At 43.8% G+C, this 20,061-nt stretch overlaps 1 protein-coding gene across 8 annotated transcripts; it reads right to left on the bottom strand.

The window, feature by feature from the left end:
• Positions 1-328: 328 nt before the first annotated feature.
• Positions 329-8,181, bottom strand: RAB29 (RAB29, member RAS oncogene family). 8 transcript variants are annotated; one of them, XM_017880934.1, is made up of 6 exons: positions 8,086-8,181; positions 7,529-7,776; positions 5,148-5,219; positions 4,094-4,275; positions 3,055-3,176; positions 329-2,772 (listed from the first exon to the last, which is right to left on the bottom strand). In XM_017880934.1, exons 2-6 carry the CDS (start codon positions 7,650-7,652, stop codon positions 2,661-2,663), a joined length of 612 nt encoding a protein of 203 aa, XP_017736423.1. In that variant the 5' UTR covers positions 7,653-7,776; positions 8,086-8,181; the 3' UTR covers positions 329-2,660. The 8 variants fall into 8 exon arrangements, with proteins under 8 accessions (XP_017736423.1, XP_017736424.1, XP_017736425.1 ...); XM_017880935.1 differs by having other exon boundaries at positions 7,529-7,771; positions 8,058-8,167; XM_017880936.1 differs by having other exon boundaries at positions 7,529-7,771; positions 8,086-8,165.
• Between the last annotated feature and the right edge of the window lie 11,880 nt (positions 8,182-20,061).

The raw sequence follows: 20,061 nt of genomic DNA, 5'->3' as shown, positions 1-20,061 counted from the left end.
AACAACAGACACTGGGGACTCCCAAAAGTGGGGAGAGAAAACTCCCAAAAGAGTTGAAAAACTGCCTACTGGATGCTATGTTCACTACTTGGGAGACAGGCTAAGCAGAAACCCAAGCTTTAGCATCACACAATATATCCATGTAACAAACTTGCACACGTATCCTTTGAATCAAAAATTTAAAAAATAAAATTTAAAAAATGAAAAGGTATTTAAAAAATAAACAGGTATTTAAAAAATAAAGTCTCCATTTCCGCAATCCTCTTGAGCTATCCGTATAAAACAGCACTTTGACAAACTCACATTAAAGGCCAATAACTACCATGAATACAAGACTTAGTTCTCATTTATTTGTGATTTTGCAGGTGTTCAAACCAATGAATGAAAATCAATGATCTCTTCATATCAATGAAATTTGCTACTCCACTACTATCTTCAGAATCATAGTAATCAAAATGCTACCTGAAAATGGTAATACAAAAGAGAACTATTAATACAAGGTTCCAGAAGACTGTGCAAGTTAAAATAATTGGCATTCAAAAAACACACAACAAACCACCAAAGGGTTTGGCCCCTTTTCTCTCTCTGATATGTGGCCTCTGATCTCTTAGGGCAGTGGTTTTCAACGTCTGTGTAGCAGAATCACCCGAAAAGCTAACAGAACATATAGAAACCCAGGATTTGTATTTAAATGTAAATACAAAAGGCCTGGGTCTCTGTATCTTTACCAAGTTCTCCAGGAATGGTTTTCAAACCAGGCTAATCACAATCACGAGGGAAGCTTTGAAAACAACACATTCCTAGGCTTCATCCCTAGAAATTCTGATTCAGTAGGTTTGAGGTTGGGACCCAAAAATCTTTTTTTTTTTTTTTTTGAGATGGAGTTTCACTCTTGCTGCCCAGGCTGGAGTGTAATGGTGCGATCTCAGCTCACTGCAACCTCTACCTCCCGGGTTCAAGCAATTCTCCTGCCTCAGCCACCCAAGTAGCTGGGATTACAGGCATGCCCCACCATGCCCAGCTAATTTTTTGTATTTTTAGTAGAGACGGGGTTTCAGTATGTTGGCCAGGTTGGTCTTGAACTCCTGACCTCAGGCAATCCACCTGCCTCAGCCTCCCAAAGTGCTGGGATTACAGGCATGAGTTGCTACATGCGGCTCAGGACCCAAAAATCTTAAAACATTTAAAAAATTTTAACAAACTTCCCAGGTATTCCTGATCAGCCAGATTTGGGAACTACTGACTTAGCAAACTTATTTCAGGTCTATCAAAGAACTTCAGGCCTCTGAGTTTACTAAGAATATCGATAACTTTGGTTAGGTTATAAACCACCATCCTAGAGAGAATTTAACAAATTAAACGGTCTGGTAGTGATTTGATACTAAAAAGCCCTGCCCAATTTAGTACTTAAATTACCTAATGATTTTCTGTCTATCCACTTTCCTCCCCCAGGCTAGGGCCTGCATGTAATATGTTTCCTATGACTAAGTGCCTATGTGCTCACAAAGTTGCCCCAGTGGAGGCTGTTAACTTCTCCCTTTTCTTCTTCCATTTAGATTCCCAAAGCTGTGAGGAGCAGACCTATTTTGAAGCATCACAGCCAACTGATGTCACTTGCAGTATTATCCATTAAGACATCAACCCAGAAACCTGCAAACTGGAGACACTAGACAACCCTATCATGAGGATTAAGCTCTTTGTGGAAGAAAATGCTCTCATTGCATGAAATAGGTAGTTTAAAAATGACTTTTTTTTGTTTTTTGTTTTTTGAGATGGAGTCTTGCTCTGTCACCCAGGCTGAAGTGCAGTGGCATGATCTCGGTTCACTGCAACCTCTGTCTCCCAGTCTCAAACGATTCTCCCACCTCAGTCTCCAGAGTAGGCACAGGGATTACAGACACGTGCCATCACGCCCAGCTAATTTTTGTACTTTTAGTAGAGATGGGGTTTTGCCATGCTGGCCAGGTTGGTCTCAAACTCCTGGACTCAAGTGATCTGTCTTGGCCTCCCCAAATGCTGGGATTACAGGCATGAGCCACCATGCCCGGCCAAAAAACTTGACTATTCTTGATGCCAAGACAAGAGAAACTTAATTATGACTTTAGAAGTTTCAAAAATACAGTGACTTCTGGGTCACTTCTAATAGCCAAAAATCCGTAGATGTCCAGACCCCCTCCTTCTGCATTCCAGAATCAGATGTTTACATTCCAAGACAGAAAGAATCTGAAACAATGGCCTACAAGAAATTTGGGGAATGACATTTGATCTCATTTTCCTCTCAATTGGAGGTCATGATATCAATGAATATCAAATGGAAAAATAAGCTCAAAAGTAGGTGAGAATCATGATCTCTAAAACACAGGTGCTGATTTCTAATCCTTCTCACAAAATTCCGAATCACAAATCGAGGGCTGATGAGATGATCTTACACAGAAGGCACTAACTGGCACTAACATGAGCCAGCAACACGTCAAAGACTAATCCAGGAGATGCAGAAATGCACAAAGGTCCCAGGTGTCTTTTCTAAATGACAATGGGCCTCCTTACTGGACAGTAGTCAGGAGACAATTCAGATGTACTTAAAACTGTCAAGTGGGCAACCAAAGGGAAGAGACTTAAAAGACCTCCCAGAACTGGGATGGAAAACAAGCCAAACACTACTAGCAGCAGGACCAGCTGGAGGACTTGGTTTGTAGATTGATGTAGTCTCCTTGGGTAGACAAAGACATGATATCTTCTCTGGAATTTCTCATCATCTTTTCAATGAGGACTCTAAAAAACAAAAAATAAGCCTGAGAAGCTTATTTTGGAGGAAAAGTAGAAATGGCAGATGTAGTCTGGTTTATCATCAGAGACTATTTGGTAAAGCCAGAAGGTTTACATGCCCCTTTGTCCCCAGTTATCTCAGGAGAGAAGACAGTATCCCTGACCTTTAGGGACTGGCATTCCAGTGGCTCAGTCTGTCACTGTTGGCTCAGAAACAAGAAAAGAGGGTCCACAGGGCCACGGTGGAAGATGGATACCTCTGCATGCCTATCAGCATGAGCTACTTACCTCATAGCCTCATTAATATTTTTGTTCTCCTTGACTGATGTTTCTGTCCAACCTGTGAAACCATTCTCTTTACTGAAACGGTCAATCTGGTCCCGGCTCACTGCCCAAGGGGACAGATCACACTGGTAAAGAGAAAAAAATAAAAGGCAATATCATAAACTTCCTGGGAATAAGAATATGGCTAGATACTGTGGATTTTAAATATTTTTCCACCAATGGATAAGAACACCAGCATTGGAAATTTACAGTTGACATTCTTCCCAAAGAAAGTCTCACCCTTGGCCGGGCGCGGTGGCTCACGCCTATAATCCCAGCACTTTGGGTGGCCGAGGCGGGCAGATCATGAGGTCAGGAGATGGAGACCATCCTGGCTAACACGATGAAATCCTATCTCTACTAAAAATACAAAAAATTAGCCAGATGTGGTGGCAGGCACCTGTAGTCCCAGCTACTCAGGTGGCTGAGGCAGGAGAATGGCGTGAACCTGGGAGGTGGAGCTTGCAGTGAGCAGAGATGGCACCACTGCACTCCAGCCTGGGCGACAGAGCAAGACTCCGTCTCGGAAAAAAAAAAAAAAAGGAAAGTCTCACCCTCAACATCCTTTGAAAGGAGGTAGAGATGATTCTGCCAACTTAAGAAGGGGAAATGGATGCCCAGAATCAGAGATTTTACTTCCTTTTTAACCACAGATAGAGGCTAGGGATCATTTTCTTTTTTTTTTTTTGAGACAGAGTCTCGCACTGTCACCCAGGCTGGAGTGCAGTGGCACGATCTCGGCTCAGTGCAAGCTCCGCCTCCCAGTTTCACGCCATTCTCCTGCCTCGGCCTCCCAAGTAGCTGGGACTACAGGTGCCCGCCACAACGCCCAGCTAAATTTTTGTATTTTTAGTAGAGATGGGGTTTCACCATGTTAGCCAGGATGGTCTCGATCTCCTGACCTTGCGGTCCGCCTGCCTCGGCCTCCCAAAATGCTAGGATTACAGGCATGAGCCACGGCGCCTGGCAGGCTAGGGACCATTTTCTGAGATTGGCCACATACCTTGTTGGCCAAGAGCAGGCAGGGCACCGGCTCTCCATTGGGTAGTGTGAGCTTGCTGTCTAGGTCCTGTTTCCACCTCTGGCTGTTGCTGAAGGTAGTGGCATTGGTAACGTCAAACATAATAACACAGGCAGAGGCATCCCGATAATACAGTCGTGTCATAGAGGTGAAGCGCTCCTGCCCTGGGGAGAAAAGGGAGAGTTCTCAAGAAGGTGACCCAAGAGCCAGCCTCCACATCCTCTCTAACACCTCAGCCTCTCCCCATTCCTTGTGGAGGGGGGCAGTAAGCATATGTGGCAGAGGGAGTCACTCACTTTACCCCTCTGACTCTTGGTTTTCTATCTGTCCCGTAAAGGGATAATGAAGCTTGATTATTTCCAAGGCAGATTCCGCACCCTGATTGCTCCAGTCCATATCCCTGCTCTGCTGCATACTATTTGACTTCAGGCAAATTAAGCTCTCAGTGCTTCAGATTTCTCATTTGTAAAGTAAAGATAAAAGCAGTAGCTTTTTTCTTTTTTTTAAAGAGTTTCACTCCTGTTGCCCAGACTGGAGTGCAATGGTGCCATCTAGGCTCACTGCAACCTCCGCCTCCCAGGTTCAAGTGATTCTCCAAAAGCAGTAGCTTTTATGATAGGGTTGGTGTGAGGATTAATGAGTCAGTGAATTTAAAATGCTTAGAAGAATGCTTGGCACATAATAAGGATTCATTATTTTTACTGTATCTATTTTCTGGGGATCTTGTTTTTCACTAAGGTCAGCCTTAAACCTAGAAAAAGTACCCTCCCCTGCTGTGGGAGTGTGCACTATAGTCTGGACAATCCACCACCTTGCCAGCCCCTCCATCCCCATAGAGACTGCTCTAGATCTATTCAGGGCAAAACATCTACAAAAGCTCTGCACCTATTCAGCTCGTGTGTCCTCAGAGCAGCTCAATCATTCCAGCTTCAGAAAAACAATTTCTGGTTTTGCTGCCCCATTTTTTTTTTTCCTCAGAGTTTCCTGGTTAAATCAAAATTTCTTCCCTCGTTCCTATCCAGCCCTCCCACTTTACCTGCAATATCCCACAGCTGAAGTCGCACTATCTCGGAGTCAGACCACTGGAGAACCTTCAGAGCAAAATCCACTGAAAATATATGTACATTATACCTTAATAAAATTTCACTGTAAAAAATGAATAGGGATAAACTCAAATCAAATAGGCAGTGACAACCCGACGGACACACAACTCGAATCCCATGTTTATCTTTAAGCCCTCAATTCACTGAGATGAGTCCACACGTGTGCATTAAGTGTGAGATGGATGGTTCATACTCACTCTCCAAAGGAGTTTCCAGCTTTTACTCTCCTGTCAAGCTCATTTGTTTGCTACTACTTGTCTCCAAGACTGGGGGTGGGAGTAACTATGAAAACAACTCTCATTCTCAGGTTAAAGAGTTTCTGGGAGATTTAGGGGGTTTTCTCAGGGAAGGGGTGATGGGGAGAAGGGGAAATGAGACAAGTGTGGTTGTTTTTGTATCTTCCACATTCAATTTCACTGCTGGTTTCTAATCAAATTGTATTATGAAAACAACACACCCTGGGGAACTCTACATCCACCATAAGGTTGCAGGTATTATCTTGGGCAAGAATGGAATAAACGGAAAAGGTCCCAGAGGAGTCCCAAGAAGACACTGCGTGGATGTTGCTGAAGAGTCCTGCTGGAATCTACCACAAAGTCTGCAGATGCTGAGACTCCTTAAGGCTAAGCATTCCATGGGGAAAAGCTTTTGGCTAAGGAGAGAAACACAGTAATTTCTGAGGTTTGGAAATATTATCTTTCACATGTGTAACAGGATTCACAGCTAAGGGAAATTTAGACGAAACACTGAAAAAAAAATTAGCCAGAGTCAATTATATTCTTTGCTAAAGGAAAACTACAGCAATTGTTAAAAATTAACTATTAATAGCAGGCCAATTTTAACCCAAATCCGTGAAATAGGGACCCTTATATTATTTAGGAGTGGAAGGGCAGAGAGGTCAGGATAGTGTGTCTGAAACTTTGAACCTTTAATTTTGCCAGACTTAAATTTTTTGTTCCTTTGTTTTTGAGACAGGGTCTCACTCTGTTGCCCAGGCTACAGTGCAGTGAGTGGTGTGAATGGGGCTTACTAAAGCCTTGACCTCCCGAGTTCAAGCAATCTTCTAGTCTGAGTTTCCGGAGTAGCCGGAACCACGGCTAGTTTTTTCTTTAATTTTTGTAAAGGTGGGGTCTTGCCATGTTTCCCATGGCTGCTCTCGAACTCCTGGGCTCAAGCAATCCTCCTGCCTCAGCCTCCTAAAGTGCTGGGATTGCAAGTATGAACCACTGTACTGGGCCCTACTGGGGGTTCTTAAGGAGAATGTTTCAATTGCAATGTAAATGCTTAATTTCTTTTTAAACTTCCATATGAACAGGAGCACACATTTTCACTTTTCCATTGGTACGTTTTTCTCCCCTTAAAACAAGTTCTTTTAAGAGAGAAAATTTTAAGTTACTCTCCCCCATCACCAGCTCTTCCTAAATACCTTCTAATTAACAATAAGGCATTTCTACCTCTGAAAAAATATCAAGTTGAGTCCAAAGGCCACACCCGGGAAAGAAATGAATGCACTCAGCGTTCCCTTCCTCCCTACCTTCTTCAGTTTGAGGAAAAAAGTGGTGGGTAGATAGGTCAGAGAAGTGGTATATTTCACGTTCTTCGAAGAATTCCTAGGTTACCTTTATTTAAGCAATCAATGGACAAAAACACAGCTCATCAGCCCTCATGGGCATCTGACTGCGTAGCCAAGGGGCTCGTTTGGGGATTTTGTGTTTTCCATCCCACCCACAGCCCCACAACAAAGCTAGAGTCCTTCAGACCAGTTCCGCTTCCTGCGTTCTCCCACTGAAGCCAGGTTAAACACCTTGCGGTTCCTTCCTCAACAGAGGGGCAGAACTACAGCCCCAGCCGGCACCTAACCAGGAGGCCCCCAGAGGATCTCAGCTGCTTCTGCTGATTGGAGAGATGCCAGACAGCTGAAAGGCTGGAGACTTGAGTTCACAGTGCGCCTGCAATAAACAGCAATTGCTTATCCTCATCCTCCCTTCCCTATTTCTCATCTTCACGCCTTTGCTCTTACCTTTCTCCTGGCAGTGGGGTCAGGTTGGGAAAAATCTAACTGGGGAAACTCAAGAGAGGCATGTAAACGAAACACCCGGCAATTACACCATCTAGGTTCCCAGACAGTACTTCCTAACCCGAAGAAGGACCCAACAATCGACAGCAAATCCCGATCCCACTTGGGTTCCCAGACAGTACTTCCTGACCCGAAGAAGCACCCAACAACCGACAGCAAATCCGGATCCCACTTGGGTCCCCAGCTCGAGTACGCGGTCGAGGCCTCCTCCTCCCCGTCCCCCGAGAGACGTCTCACCTCCCACCGTGGACTTGTAGTGTTTGCTGAAGCTGTCCTGGGAATATCGCTGCACCAGCGACGTCTTGCCCACTGCGGCGTCCCCCACCACCAGAACTTTGAACAGGTGGTCGCGGCTGCCCATGGCTAGCGGGGGGTGCGTTTTAGGGAGGCGGGAAGTGGGGGCGTCGCTTGTTTTAACCCCTTTGGCTCCGGACCCTCTTCAAACTGAAGTGAGGCATTCCCACCCACCGCCTGTGTGGGCTGCTCTGACGAGAAAACAAAAAAGGAAACTTTGCACTCAACCTATACGTGCTTCCTCCCCGGGCGGCCGCAACCTGGGTGGGGCGCAGGGCGCAAGCTCCGAGCCCCCGGCTGTTCGCACCTTCCCCACCCCCTCCTGGCCTGACTGCCGAGAAACGGGACCAGGCGCCTCGGAACCTCCCCACCAAGACTTTCCCGGAGCTGTTCCGAGTCAGTGACTGAATCCCAGTCAGCTCATTACACCACTGGGGCCAGATGATGAGGACCCTCCCCTTGCAGCACATACCAAATTGTGAGGAAGGAGCAGCCGGTACCTTTCTATTCCCTAGACGCCGTCCCGCGCCTCTCTCTCGCCTTCCTCCACCAGCGTCACGTGCAGGGTTGCCTGGAGCACTACATTTCCCAGCTTTCCTCACGGTAAAGAGAACCAGCCAAGTGCGGAGGCTCACCCGCGAAGCCTCCTGGGAAATGTAGTGTATTCTTTTTTTTCGTTTTAAGCCAACCTACACAAAGTTTCAAGGCTTCAAAACTCCTTCAACAGTTCGGAATCTTATTTTGAAACAATTCTGGGTCAGTAAAGATCCCTTAAGAGGAGATTTGTGCAACGTGATCTCACTGGCCTGAATCCATCCCCAGATAGTCTTCTGTCTTTAAAGGTTTAACGGAGTTAAGATGAAAACTTATTTCGTTAGTAAAAGTCCAAGCCTCATCCATAATGCTCCAAGTGAAGTCCGTTTCCTGTTCCTTCAAATAGATAGACAAGCCCAGGACTTTGTGAAATGATTCATATTTTCTGTATGAACTTGCCCAATACCAGGCAAGTTCAGGAAAACTTGACCCAAGAGACCATTCTTTGGAAAAAACATATGCCAAAAGTTACAGCATTTAATATCCAGCAATAACAATAAAGATAGACAGAAAACAAGAGACAGTTCCCCATTCATACTTCTACAATGCCTATTCTAACCATACTACTCATGTATCACTTGAGGTAGAGGCTAATTGAAACATACTGGGAATCCTTCTCGATTCGTAGTGGCTGTTGTTAATAGATAATCATAAAACTAGTGTTTGGCAAATAATTTTAATTTCTCAGCCTGAAACTTTACTGACCTGCCTGCCACTTAGGTAGGAGTTGGCAGGACATGAGCTCAATGGCAAGCAAAGAGAGCTCCATTTTCTAGACTTTTTCTAGAAACAGAGGAAGAGAACCAGCAGGGCCATGGGAAAACAGCCCAGGACCAGACACTATGAAATCTTGCGTAGGTCTCTTGATAGAGAGGCTATCACTTATGTTTTGTGGGGAAAGAACATCAGCGTGGTTCACAATATATTTTGCCCAGAATGTTTGTTACTCAGGTAGAGGAGGTTAGGCCAGGCTACTCACCCTTAAGGATCCAATTTTCTCTGTTCCTATTCGTTTTGACATAGTTGACCACTCCTTGACATTTGTTTCCCTTATGCCTTCTATGACACTGCTCTTTCTTTGTCATCCCCCTACTTCTCCGATGATTATCCTTTTCTTTCAGGTTTCTCTCCATCCCATTTCCCTCTAAGTATTTCCTAAGGCTAGATTCTTGGTCTTTGAGTCAATCATTCTATAAACTCTTCAATGAATTGTCCTTGGTGTCAAAGATCTGTCTTCACTTTGTTTGTTCTTTATCTCTGATCAGTGATATTCAGCTGCCCAAAAGGTGCCTCCACTTGGATGTCCTGCCACATTCTTCCTCTTACTACATTGCCACAAAAATAGCTCCTTTTCTCAGCTTCCCTATTTCTGTCACTGGTGTCATTATTTCTTCCCTCCATGTAGACTTCAGATTCTGAGAATTATTATTTCCTTTACACATGTCCCTTTATACCTATTTATTTATTTGTTTATTTATTTATTGAGATGGAGTCTCACTCTGTTGCCCAGTCTGGAGTGCAGTGGCATTATCTTGGCTCACTGCAACCTCTGCTTCCTGGGCTCAAGTGATTCTTGTGCCTCAGCCTCCTGCGTAGCTGGGACTACAGGTACATGCCACCAAGCCTGGCTAATTTTTGTATTTTTTGTAGAGACAGGGTTTTATCATGTTGGCCAGGCTGGTCTTGAACTCCTGACCTCAAGTGATCTGCCCGCCTCAGCCTCCCAAAGTGCTGGGATTACAGATGTGAGCCACCGCACCTGGCCTATACCCTTTAAAAAAAAAAGTCAGTTACCATATCTGATTGATTGTTTCTTCAGTAAGAGGTTTCTCCCACTCATCCTCTCTGCTTCATATCCAGTAACACTTTTCTTTTTTTTTTTTTCCTCTAACTTTTATTTTAGGTTCAAGGGGTACATGTGCAGGTTTGTTACACCAGTAAACTGCATGTTGCGCAAGTTTGGCGTACAGATAATTTTGTCACCCAGGTAATCAACAAATAACACTTTCCTAGTTCAGGCTTTCACCATCTCACCTCTGCATTACCGCAGTAACCTGTTCACTGGTTTCCCTGAGTTTATTTTCTTTTTAAGTCACCCTCTACAACTGCACAGGATGGTTTTCCTAAAACACCATTGTTTGTTCTTTCTTATCTACCAACTGTCTTTCAACAAAAAGGCCAACCTCCCTGAAGCTGGTGTCCAAAGCTTTCTATGCACCTGCCCCAGCCTACCTAACCAATTTTATCTCACCCGACTTCAAATGGGAGTTTCCTCCCTCCAACAAGGTGAGGTTCCTTATGCTCTTTTAAAGCCCAATGTCATTTTTGGTTTTCTATTTTTGTCCAGGATGCATCACCTTTCAGAATACTCTTCAGGTTTTGAAATCTTACTTAAATATCTTCTAATACACCTTTCGGCTGGGTGCTGTGGCTCATGCCTGTAATCCCAGCACTTTGGGAGGCTAAGGCAGGGGGATCACTTGAAGTCAGGAGTTCAAGACCAACCTGGCCAACATGGTGAAACCCCATCTCTACTAAAATACAAAAAAAAAAAAAAGAAGCTAAATCTTACTTAAATATTATTAAGAAAATCAAAAGGAAGAGAAACTATATTATTCACTACGTGGGAGTAGATTGTCATAAAGGTCACTGTAAGTTCTAAAATTTTAGTGTTCATAAGAATCATCTACCTGGGGTACTTGTTAAATACTGACATTTTGATTCTGTAGGGCTGGGGAGGACCCAGGTGAATCTGCTTTTTAACAAGTACCTATGTGATTGCTAGGCCAGATTCTACTTTGAGAAATGGTACTTTGAGAAATGGTGCTTCAAGGCCTGACTTAAATATCTACTTATTTATAAACATTTCCCTTATTATTACAGCCTTTATTGGTCACCTGTAGCATTTATATTCTTTTTTTTTTTTTTTTTTTTTTTTTTTTTTTTTTTTAGATGGAGTCTTGCTCTTGACACCCAGGCTGGAGTGCAATGGTGCGATTTTGGTTCACTGTGACTTCTGCCTCCCGGGTTCAAGTGATTCTCCTGCCTCAGCCTCCCAAGTAACTGGGATTACAGGTGTGTGCCACTACACCTGGCTAAGTTTTGTATTTTTAGTAGAGACAGGGTTTCACCGTGTTGGCCAGGCTGGTCTCAAACTCCTGATCTTGTGATCCACCCGCCTTGGCCTCCCAAAGTGCTGGGATTATAGGTGTGAGCCACCGCACCTGGCCTGTAGCATTTATATTATATTTGCACTTTGGTCACTTAACTATGTGACCAATTTATAATTATTTAACTTATATAAGCAACCAGCATGTCTAGTCTAGAAGAAAACAGAAAAAATAAATTTTTCCTTCAAAATTTTGACTTTGCTCCTGATCATCTGTGAAAGGAACTACTTAGCTTCCAAAATCAGAAAGGTGGGGAGTTAAGATTTAAGAGGGAAGATTAGCAAATTCCTGAAAGTCACAGTTCTCAAAGTAGTAATCATTTCTTTGATGGGAATGAGAGGAGTATTTCTTTTTTTCCCTTCCTTTCTTTTCTTCTCTTCTCTTCTCTTCTCTTCTGATTTTTTTGAGACACAGTTTCGCTCTGCTGCCCAGGCTGGAGTTCAGTGGCGCAATCTCGGCTCACTGCAACCTCCACTTCCTGGGTTTAAGCGATTCTCCTGCCTCAGCCTCCCGAGTAGCTTGGATTACAGGTGGCTGCCACCATGCCCAGCTAATTTTTTTTGTATTTTTAGTAGAGATGGGGTTTCACCATGTTGGCCAGGCTGGTCTTGAACTCCTGACTTTAAGTGATCCCTCTGCCTTAGCCTCCCAAAGTGCTGGGATTACAGGCATGAGCCACAGCACCCAGCAGAAAGGTGTATTTCTTTAACACTAAATTGCAGTTCTGCTCGCAGTTTTAAAGACAGATGGTTATAAGAGAAAGAGAACATACATTCAAGGTGCCAAACAATTGATTTGCACATATAGTAGGCCCTTGAACCACTCAGGGGTTACGAGCGCCTACCTACCCTCCAGTCAAAAATTCGTATGTCACTTTTCACTCCCCGAGAACTTAATTACTAATAGCCTACTGTTGACTGGGAGTCTTACCAATAACATAAACAGCCGATTAACACATATTTTATATGTTATATGTATCATATACTATATTCTTACAATAAAGTAAGTTAGAGGAAAGAAAATGTGTTAAGAAAATCATAAGGAAGAGAAAATATATTTACTATTCATTCAGTGGAAGCAGTTCATCATAAAGGTCTTTACCCTTGGCATTTTCATGTTGAATAAACCAAGGAGGAGGGGAAGAAAGGGGAGGGTTTGGTCTTGCTGTCTCAGGGGTGGCAGAAGAGGAAGCAAAGCCCTGTGTAAGTGGATCTGTGCAGTTCCAACCCATGTTGTTCAAGGGTCAACTGGTATATGTTTGGAACACATAGTTTGGAAGCTGGGGAAAGGGATCAGCCTTGCTCTGTTCCTATCACACTTCCTGTATGTGTCTGCCTCTCTCTTTTGTACTTTTTACTTTCCACTTTTTGTTTTGAAAATTTCAAACCCATAGAAAAGTTGAGTACAATGCATACTAATATGTCCTTAATCGAGATTTGCCAGTTACTAACATTTTGCCATATCTGCTTTGTCTCTTTGTGTGTGTGTTGAACTGTTTGAAAGTAAGTAGCAGACACTTCAAAGACACTTCAAGCTTAAATACTTCAACATACAGCTCCTAATAACAAAATTATCCTACAAAGCCAAAATACCAATTTTTTTTTTTTTTTTTTTACAAAGTCTCATTCTGACCCCAGGCTGTGGGGCAGTGGCACCATTTTGGCTCACTGCAACCTCTGCCTCCCGGGTTCAAGTAATTCTTCTGCCTCAGTCTCCCAAGCAGCTGGGACTACAGGTGCACGCTACCTCACGGAGCTAATTTTTTGTATTTTTAATAGAGATAGAGTTTGCCATGTTGGCCAGGCTGGTCTCACATTCCTGGCCTCAAGTGATTTGCCTGCCTCGGTCTCCCAAAGTGCTGGGATTACAGGAGTGAGCCACCTCGCCCAGCCCAAAATACCATTGTCACACCTACGAAAATTAACCTTAATCCAATAATATCATCTAATAAACAGTTTACATTTACATCTCTCTATAGTTCCCCAATATTTTTTTTCTCATTTTCTCCTCACCTCTCATCCAGAATACAATGAAGTTTCACGCATGGAATTTGGTTATTCTATTTCTTTAGTCTCTTTCAATCTTAGGAACATGCTGTGTCCAATATAGGAGCCAGTAGCCATGTGTGGTTATTTACATTTAAATTATACAAAATTAGCTGGGCTTGGTGGTTCCTGCCTGCAATCTCAGCTACTCAGGAGGCTGAGGCAGGAGGATGGCTTGAGGTTAGGAGTTTGAGACCAGTCTGGGCAACATAGCAAGATCTCATCTCTAAAAAAAAAAATTTTTAAGTAATTAATTAAAATAAATACATTTAGAGATCTAATCTCTATTAGGATTCCTGACTTTCCAGGTACTTTCTGATCATCTGCCTTCCCATGTGGCTTGCTTCCAGGAGTGAATGTGCTGGTCAGGCTGACGTGTCCATCCAGTCCACTGACCAGCTGGCATCCAGTCTTATGCACAGGCCTCTGGGGCTGTGTGGGTCTGTCAGCCTTCTTGAGTGGAATGATGTCTGAATGGGACATCATCAGTTGCCTAGTCACACTTCAAGTGCTTAGTAGCCATATTTGGCTAGCAGTTACTATATTGAACAACACAGACATAAACTAGTTCCATCATCACAGAAAGGCCTATTGGACAGTACTGTCTATAATAATCCCTTGCCTTTTTTTTTTTTTAACTTTCTATAACATTGACTTTCTTTTTAGAGTCCATGCCAGTTGCCTTATAGAAAGTCTCATATCCTGGATTGTCTTGTTTGTTTCCTCAAGATTAGATTTAAGAAACATTTTGGGCAAGAGCCCCACACAGAGGATATGGTGAGCATCTTAGAATGTTGCTGATGTCAGGTAGCTATTGGTGATGCCTACACTATGAATTCAATGAACACTTGTTGAAGAAATGATCTGGTGCCAGGCAATCTCCTAAGGACTTTGGAGCTTGACTTCAAATAGGAGAGAGACAGCTTATATAATCTCCAGAGCCTCCACCATTGTCCTAGGAGCAGAGTGGAAAAATGCTTTGTAACATGAAAGGAAGACTGCAGTGTCACAGCAAATGGCCCAGCAGCAGCATGGAGGAGAGGGCAGACCCAGAGAAGGGTGAGGCCAAGAGGTTACAGCTGTTCCTCAGCCCCAACCTCCAGACTCACTTCGATGATCATAACTTTTTGGCGATTGCTTTGGGGAGGGGCAGGCAGCTTGGTGAAATGCCTGTGACCCAGCTAAGCATTCAGCCGGAAGACTTTGCAGCAAGGTGCCCAAGGAAACCCTTGGGACAGAAAGGCTGGCAAGTTCAAAGGGCAGCCTGCCAATCATTCCTCTGCTGGCCCGTGCCAAGGGTCTAGGCCAGTTTTGGGCCTGGGAGTATATAGGGAAAACATCAAAATATAGTTTTCACTGCCTTGGTTGCCACATTTACCTCGTTCTGTGGCTACCCTCCTTTCACCCCAAATAAAGGCCAGGGAAAGAAGACAGGAAAAAAGTGAAAACTAAAGAGAAAATTTTGCTTTAAAGAACTGATTGTGTGGTTCCCAACTGTCAGTATGGCATAGGAAAGTATCATCTGTGAAACAGAATAAAGTTCCCTTCCAACACGGACATGACTGTTCTAATTTCCTATGTTATTTCAACTCTCTAGGAGGTGAGGAAAGCAGAAATTATTGCACCCATAGGCCATCCTTAGTTACCCACTGATAACCTGCCTCTCCTTGCCAAGAACTTGAAAGTAGCATTGTCCTCCCACCCCTCTCAGAGATAAACTGTGAAATCCACACGTAATGAGAGGTGCCCAGGCAGGAGGGGACACTGACAGAAGGTATAAACACACCTAAAGAAGGAATGCACTGATCCAGAGAAAGGTCTTAGAGGCAAAGAAAGGAAACTCTGCAAGAATTCTGGCTTCACTTCTTTGGGCTGTCTGGCAGAGGGACCAGAGTCTTACGAGAATATCTGGCCCTCTGTCAGGTATCCCTATTGTGCGGACTCATGCAGCCAAATATAACAAGGCCTGGTGCCTGCTGGACTTTTGAGTTTTAAAACTAACTTCTCTATTAGGATTCCTGACTTTCCAGGTACTTTCTGATCATCTGCCTTCTCATGTGGCTGGCTTCCAGGAGTGAATGTGCTGGTCAGGCTGATGTGTCTGTCCAGTCCACTGACCAATTGGCATCTGGTCTTATGCATGGGCCCCTCTGGGGCCTGTGGGTCTGTCAGCCTTCCTGAGTGGGATGATGTCTGAATGGGACTCGGTTTCTGAGCCTCTGAGGTTGAGGCTGGGCTCAGGGTCACAGTTGGCTTAGCTTAGCTGGGTCATAGCCAGTGGAAACCTAGCTGTGAAACGGGCTGGTCCTCCTCACTGCTCAGCGTTGTCCAGCTTCAGCTGCACCCATGTCACAGATGGATAAAACCCAGCATTGGCTGGGCGTGGTGGCTCACACCTGCAATCCCAACACTTTGGGAGGCCGAGGCAGGCGGATCGCCTGAGGTTGGGAGTTCGAGACCAATGTGACCAACATGGAGAAACCCTGTCTCTACTAAAAATACAAAAAAATTAGCCAGGCGTGGTGGCGCATGCCTGTAATCCCAGCTACTCAGGAGGCTGAGGCAGGAGAATCGCTTGAACTTGGAAGGTGGAGGTTGCGGTAAGCTGAGATCACGCCATTGCACTCCAGCCTGGGTGACAGAGCAAGACTCCATCTCAAAAAAAAAAACAAAAACAAAAACAAAAAAACCCATAAAAAAACCCAGCATCACTCCAGAGCTATCCACTTCTTCATTCACCAGTTCCTTCATATTATCACTACCACTAATTCAACCCATATTTTATCATCATCATCATCATCATAAAAGCTTCTGTTTATCGAATCTTCTGTGTGCCTAGCAACCCCACAGAGATGGCATTATTGTTCCATTTTGGGGACCAAAAGAGGCTAATTATGGCTGCAAGCTGAGAGAGCTGGGATCCAAATCTATTACTATGTCTACCTCTCATTACAACTATGTTAAAAAATTAAGCTGGGTGTGGGGACGAGGGAGCCTTCCCAGAAGAGTACAGCATCCTCAGTGTGTTTTCTGAGTTTCCTCATTCCAAAGGTGGAAAACAGGACCCCTACTTACTGAAGAAAAAAAAAAAGAAAGAAAAAAAGAATCTGCCCTGATTGGCGAAGGCAGCCTGGCAATTGTGTCTGGTTGGAGAAGCAGGAGAAATTCTAGGTAAGCCCTGGGTCATCCCAGAGGATTCTGGCAGCCAGCTTTGACCCTGCTACAGAAAAAGATAACCTAGATGTTAAGCTAAACGAGAGATATAGAATGTAGAAGCATGAGTAGAAGCATCAGTGGGTACATGATGGACTATTCTGGCTCCACAGGATGGGAGTTATGAGGGCAAGAGATCAATGGTCTTGTTTTTGGCTTGGAAGTGAGTCCCCCAAGAGTACTTCCGGCCATGGTGACATCTTCCCCCGCTACCTTCTTGAGCCTGTATTGAAGGGTGGTTTGGTGTGTGGTCTGTCAATCAGGAGACTGTAGTTAATATTCCATCTTTGACACCTGGGGCAGGTCTTAAAGTTAACCTCTTAAAGCTTTAGTCTCTGTTTCCATGGATTTCGAATTCCTAAAAACCACATACTTTATTTCTGAGTAATTTGTGAAGTAGTTAACAATTTAGGTAATATGATTGAAAGTTATATGCATGACAGTCTGTAGCAGAGCAAAAGACAGATAAACATGTGGGTATCCCAAGAAGGCTGCAATTCGGGGCTCTTCTAATGTAATGTTCTCTATACAATTGTTCAACATTTCTTTCATTTAATATTTGAATATAGTAAAAAATATTTATGTTCAAAACAAGGACTGTATATCATATAAATATGAATAGGACATAACATTTAAACTTATTTGGATGTGTTTTTCATTTAACTTAAAAAAATCACCAACGACTAGATAATATTAGTCATTCACACTTAACTAAACGTAAATGTGGCCGTAAAGTCTTTGAAATTATGTTTAAACATTCTTTCTTTGGTTGGCCAAGCTGTCTTCACTTTTCTGCAATTTCTTTTTTTTTCTTGAGTTATTGAGATTTTTGTTTTTTTGAAACGAGAGTCTCACCAAATTGCCCAGGTTGGACTTGAACTCCTGAGCTCAACTGATCCTCCTGCCTCAGCCTCCTGGGTAGCTGGGACTATAGACTCATACCACCATGCCTGGCTCTAGAATTTGTTTTTTTTTGTTTTTAATCATTCAAGCCGGACATTTTCATGGGTGCCATATTAAAATATTTCATTTTTAGAAAATGTAATAAAATACAGTAAACAGCATTATACTATGCATTATTCGGTTTCTGAAGTTTAGCTAAAGGAGACAACTAAGTTCAGGAGACTGTCAGCTGACTGACCTCTGAATTGGTAGTGTTGCCTATAATTATGTTACAAAAATACCATCAGAGATAGGCTGGCGCCTTTGAGGCATGACTTTAAATGTCCATTGGAAGATACTATTTCAGTAAAAAATTAACATTTTGCAGTCATGTATAGTGTCTCATATGCAAAACTGAGGTAACAGGCACCTATTTTTCTGATCTTTTTAGTGATGTTTTATGTTCCTTATAAAGGGGCACCATGGCCAGTCATTTCATCTGGCTCCAGGCATAGAAGGCAGGCACTGGGCTAAGAAACCTGGGTGTGAATATATGACCTTGGGCAAGACCTTTAACTTTTCTCTGAGCCTCAGTTTTTCTCTTGTAAAATTGCAATAATATCTATCTCATAGCGTTATTAGAGATAATATTGTTACAAATGAGTCTATCATTTAAAAGTATATATATAGTATACTATACAGTGAAACACTATATCAATTAACAAGCAATTATCCTCTTTCCATTAACCTTTAATAGCCTTATTAACATTGCTTTGAAGAGTTAGTACTGGAGCACAGGCTGTGATAAAAGGCAGATTTTTGAGACTGGCAAATGTTCTGCACCCAGTATCTGCTCAATACTTTTGTGACATATCCCACGGGGGCATGTCCTGGGTGGCCAGTGGTTCCTGGCACAGGCTTTGTAGTCCGAGACCTCAGTGGGGCTGTGCTCTGACTCTGCCTTTCTGTATCTGCCATCTCAGAAAAACTGCTTTGTCACAAATACGTGCGTCTCATAAGGTTGTGCTATCAACATCCGCGCTCCCAACTCCAGTCATACAGAGCTATTTGCAGTTCCCAAAGGCATCAGGCTCACTTCCTTGCTCAGCTCCTTGTTCCCTCTGCAGGACGGCTCTTTCTCCTATTTTCTGCTAGGCTAACTCCTATTCTTCTCAGCTTCCTCCAAGATGTCCCTGACTCCCAAGACTTGATCAGGTGCCCTTTTCATTGGCCCGCTCCCTTATCCACCCTGAATTTATCCCATGGCCAGCGTACTGACAAGACCTAGTCACTGGCCTTCATCTCTCCCCCACTGTAGCGTTGATTAGGATTTTTGGTTTAGCACATACAGGGCATGGAGCTTAGTGCTTTATGTTTATTATCTCACTGAGGTCTCATAACTATCCTATGAAATAAGTATTAGTACTGATGAGGAAACTGAAGCTCAGAGAGGGTGAATGATTTGCCTAGGGTTATACAAATACGGGCAGAAGAGCTGGGATTTGAACCCAGGCCCATCTGACTCCAAACCCTTTGCAGTCAGTCAATTTTAAGTTTCTAAGGGCTTACAAGGTGCACGGTGAAGGCACACAGGAAATACTCAATAATAGCTGTCATTATTTTGACCCAGATCGTAAGTCTCTGTAGGGAGAGAATCTTAACCCATAAATGCTTGGACCCATAGCACAATCCCCCAACAGAGGCTGAGTTAACACGCTGAGACCAGAATACAACCTCCTTGAGAGCAAGGACCCTGCATCTAGCGTCTCGAGTGTGTCCCCGTGCACCAATTTCTCAATAAATGACTTTTTTTTTTTTTTTTTTTGAGGTGGAGTTTTGCATTTGTCACCCAGGCTGGAGTGCAATGGCATGATCTCGGCTCACTGCAACCTCCACCTCCTGGGTTCAAGCGATTCTCCTGCCTCAGCCTCCCAAGTAGCTGGGATTACAGGCGCCCACCACCATGCCCAGGTGATTTTTGTATTTTTAGTAGAGATGGGGTTTCACCATGTTGGCCAGGGTGGCTGTGAACTCCTGATCTCAGGTGATCCACCTCTCAGCCTCCCAAAGTGCTGGGATTACAGGCATGAGACACAGTGTCTGGCAATGCCGTGTTTTCTATCACACAATCTCTGCATTTTAGAGATATTTTATTTATTTTTTGAGATGGAGTCTTGCTCTGTCGCCAGGCTGGAGTGCAGTGGCGTGATCTTGGCTCACTGCAACCTCCACCTCCCGGGCTCAAGCGGTTCTCCTGCCTCAGCCTCCTGGGTAGCTGGGACTACAGGTACCTGCCACCATGCTTGGCTAATTTTTGTATTTTTAGTAGAGCCGTGGTTTCATTATGTTGGCCAGGACGGTGTGGATCTCTTGAGCTTGTGATCTGCCCGCCTCGGCCTCCCAAAGTACTGGGGTTACAAGTGTGAGCCACTGCACCCGGCTGAGATGTTTCATTTCTTGTCACACTTTGGCCCCTTTCTACTCCTACGTGAGGAGAGGGTAAGGCCTATAGTGGGGCGGAAGACAATAGCTGAAGCTGCTTTTTGATGAGACGTACAGGAAACACCAACCA

This window comes from Rhinopithecus bieti, unplaced genomic scaffold (assembly GCF_001698545.2).
Source record: "Rhinopithecus bieti isolate Rb0 unplaced genomic scaffold, ASM169854v2 scaffold_12049, whole genome shotgun sequence".
Lineage (NCBI taxonomy): Eukaryota > Metazoa > Chordata > Mammalia > Primates > Cercopithecidae > Rhinopithecus > Rhinopithecus bieti.
This window is presented reverse-complemented; position numbering and strand designations above follow the sequence as displayed.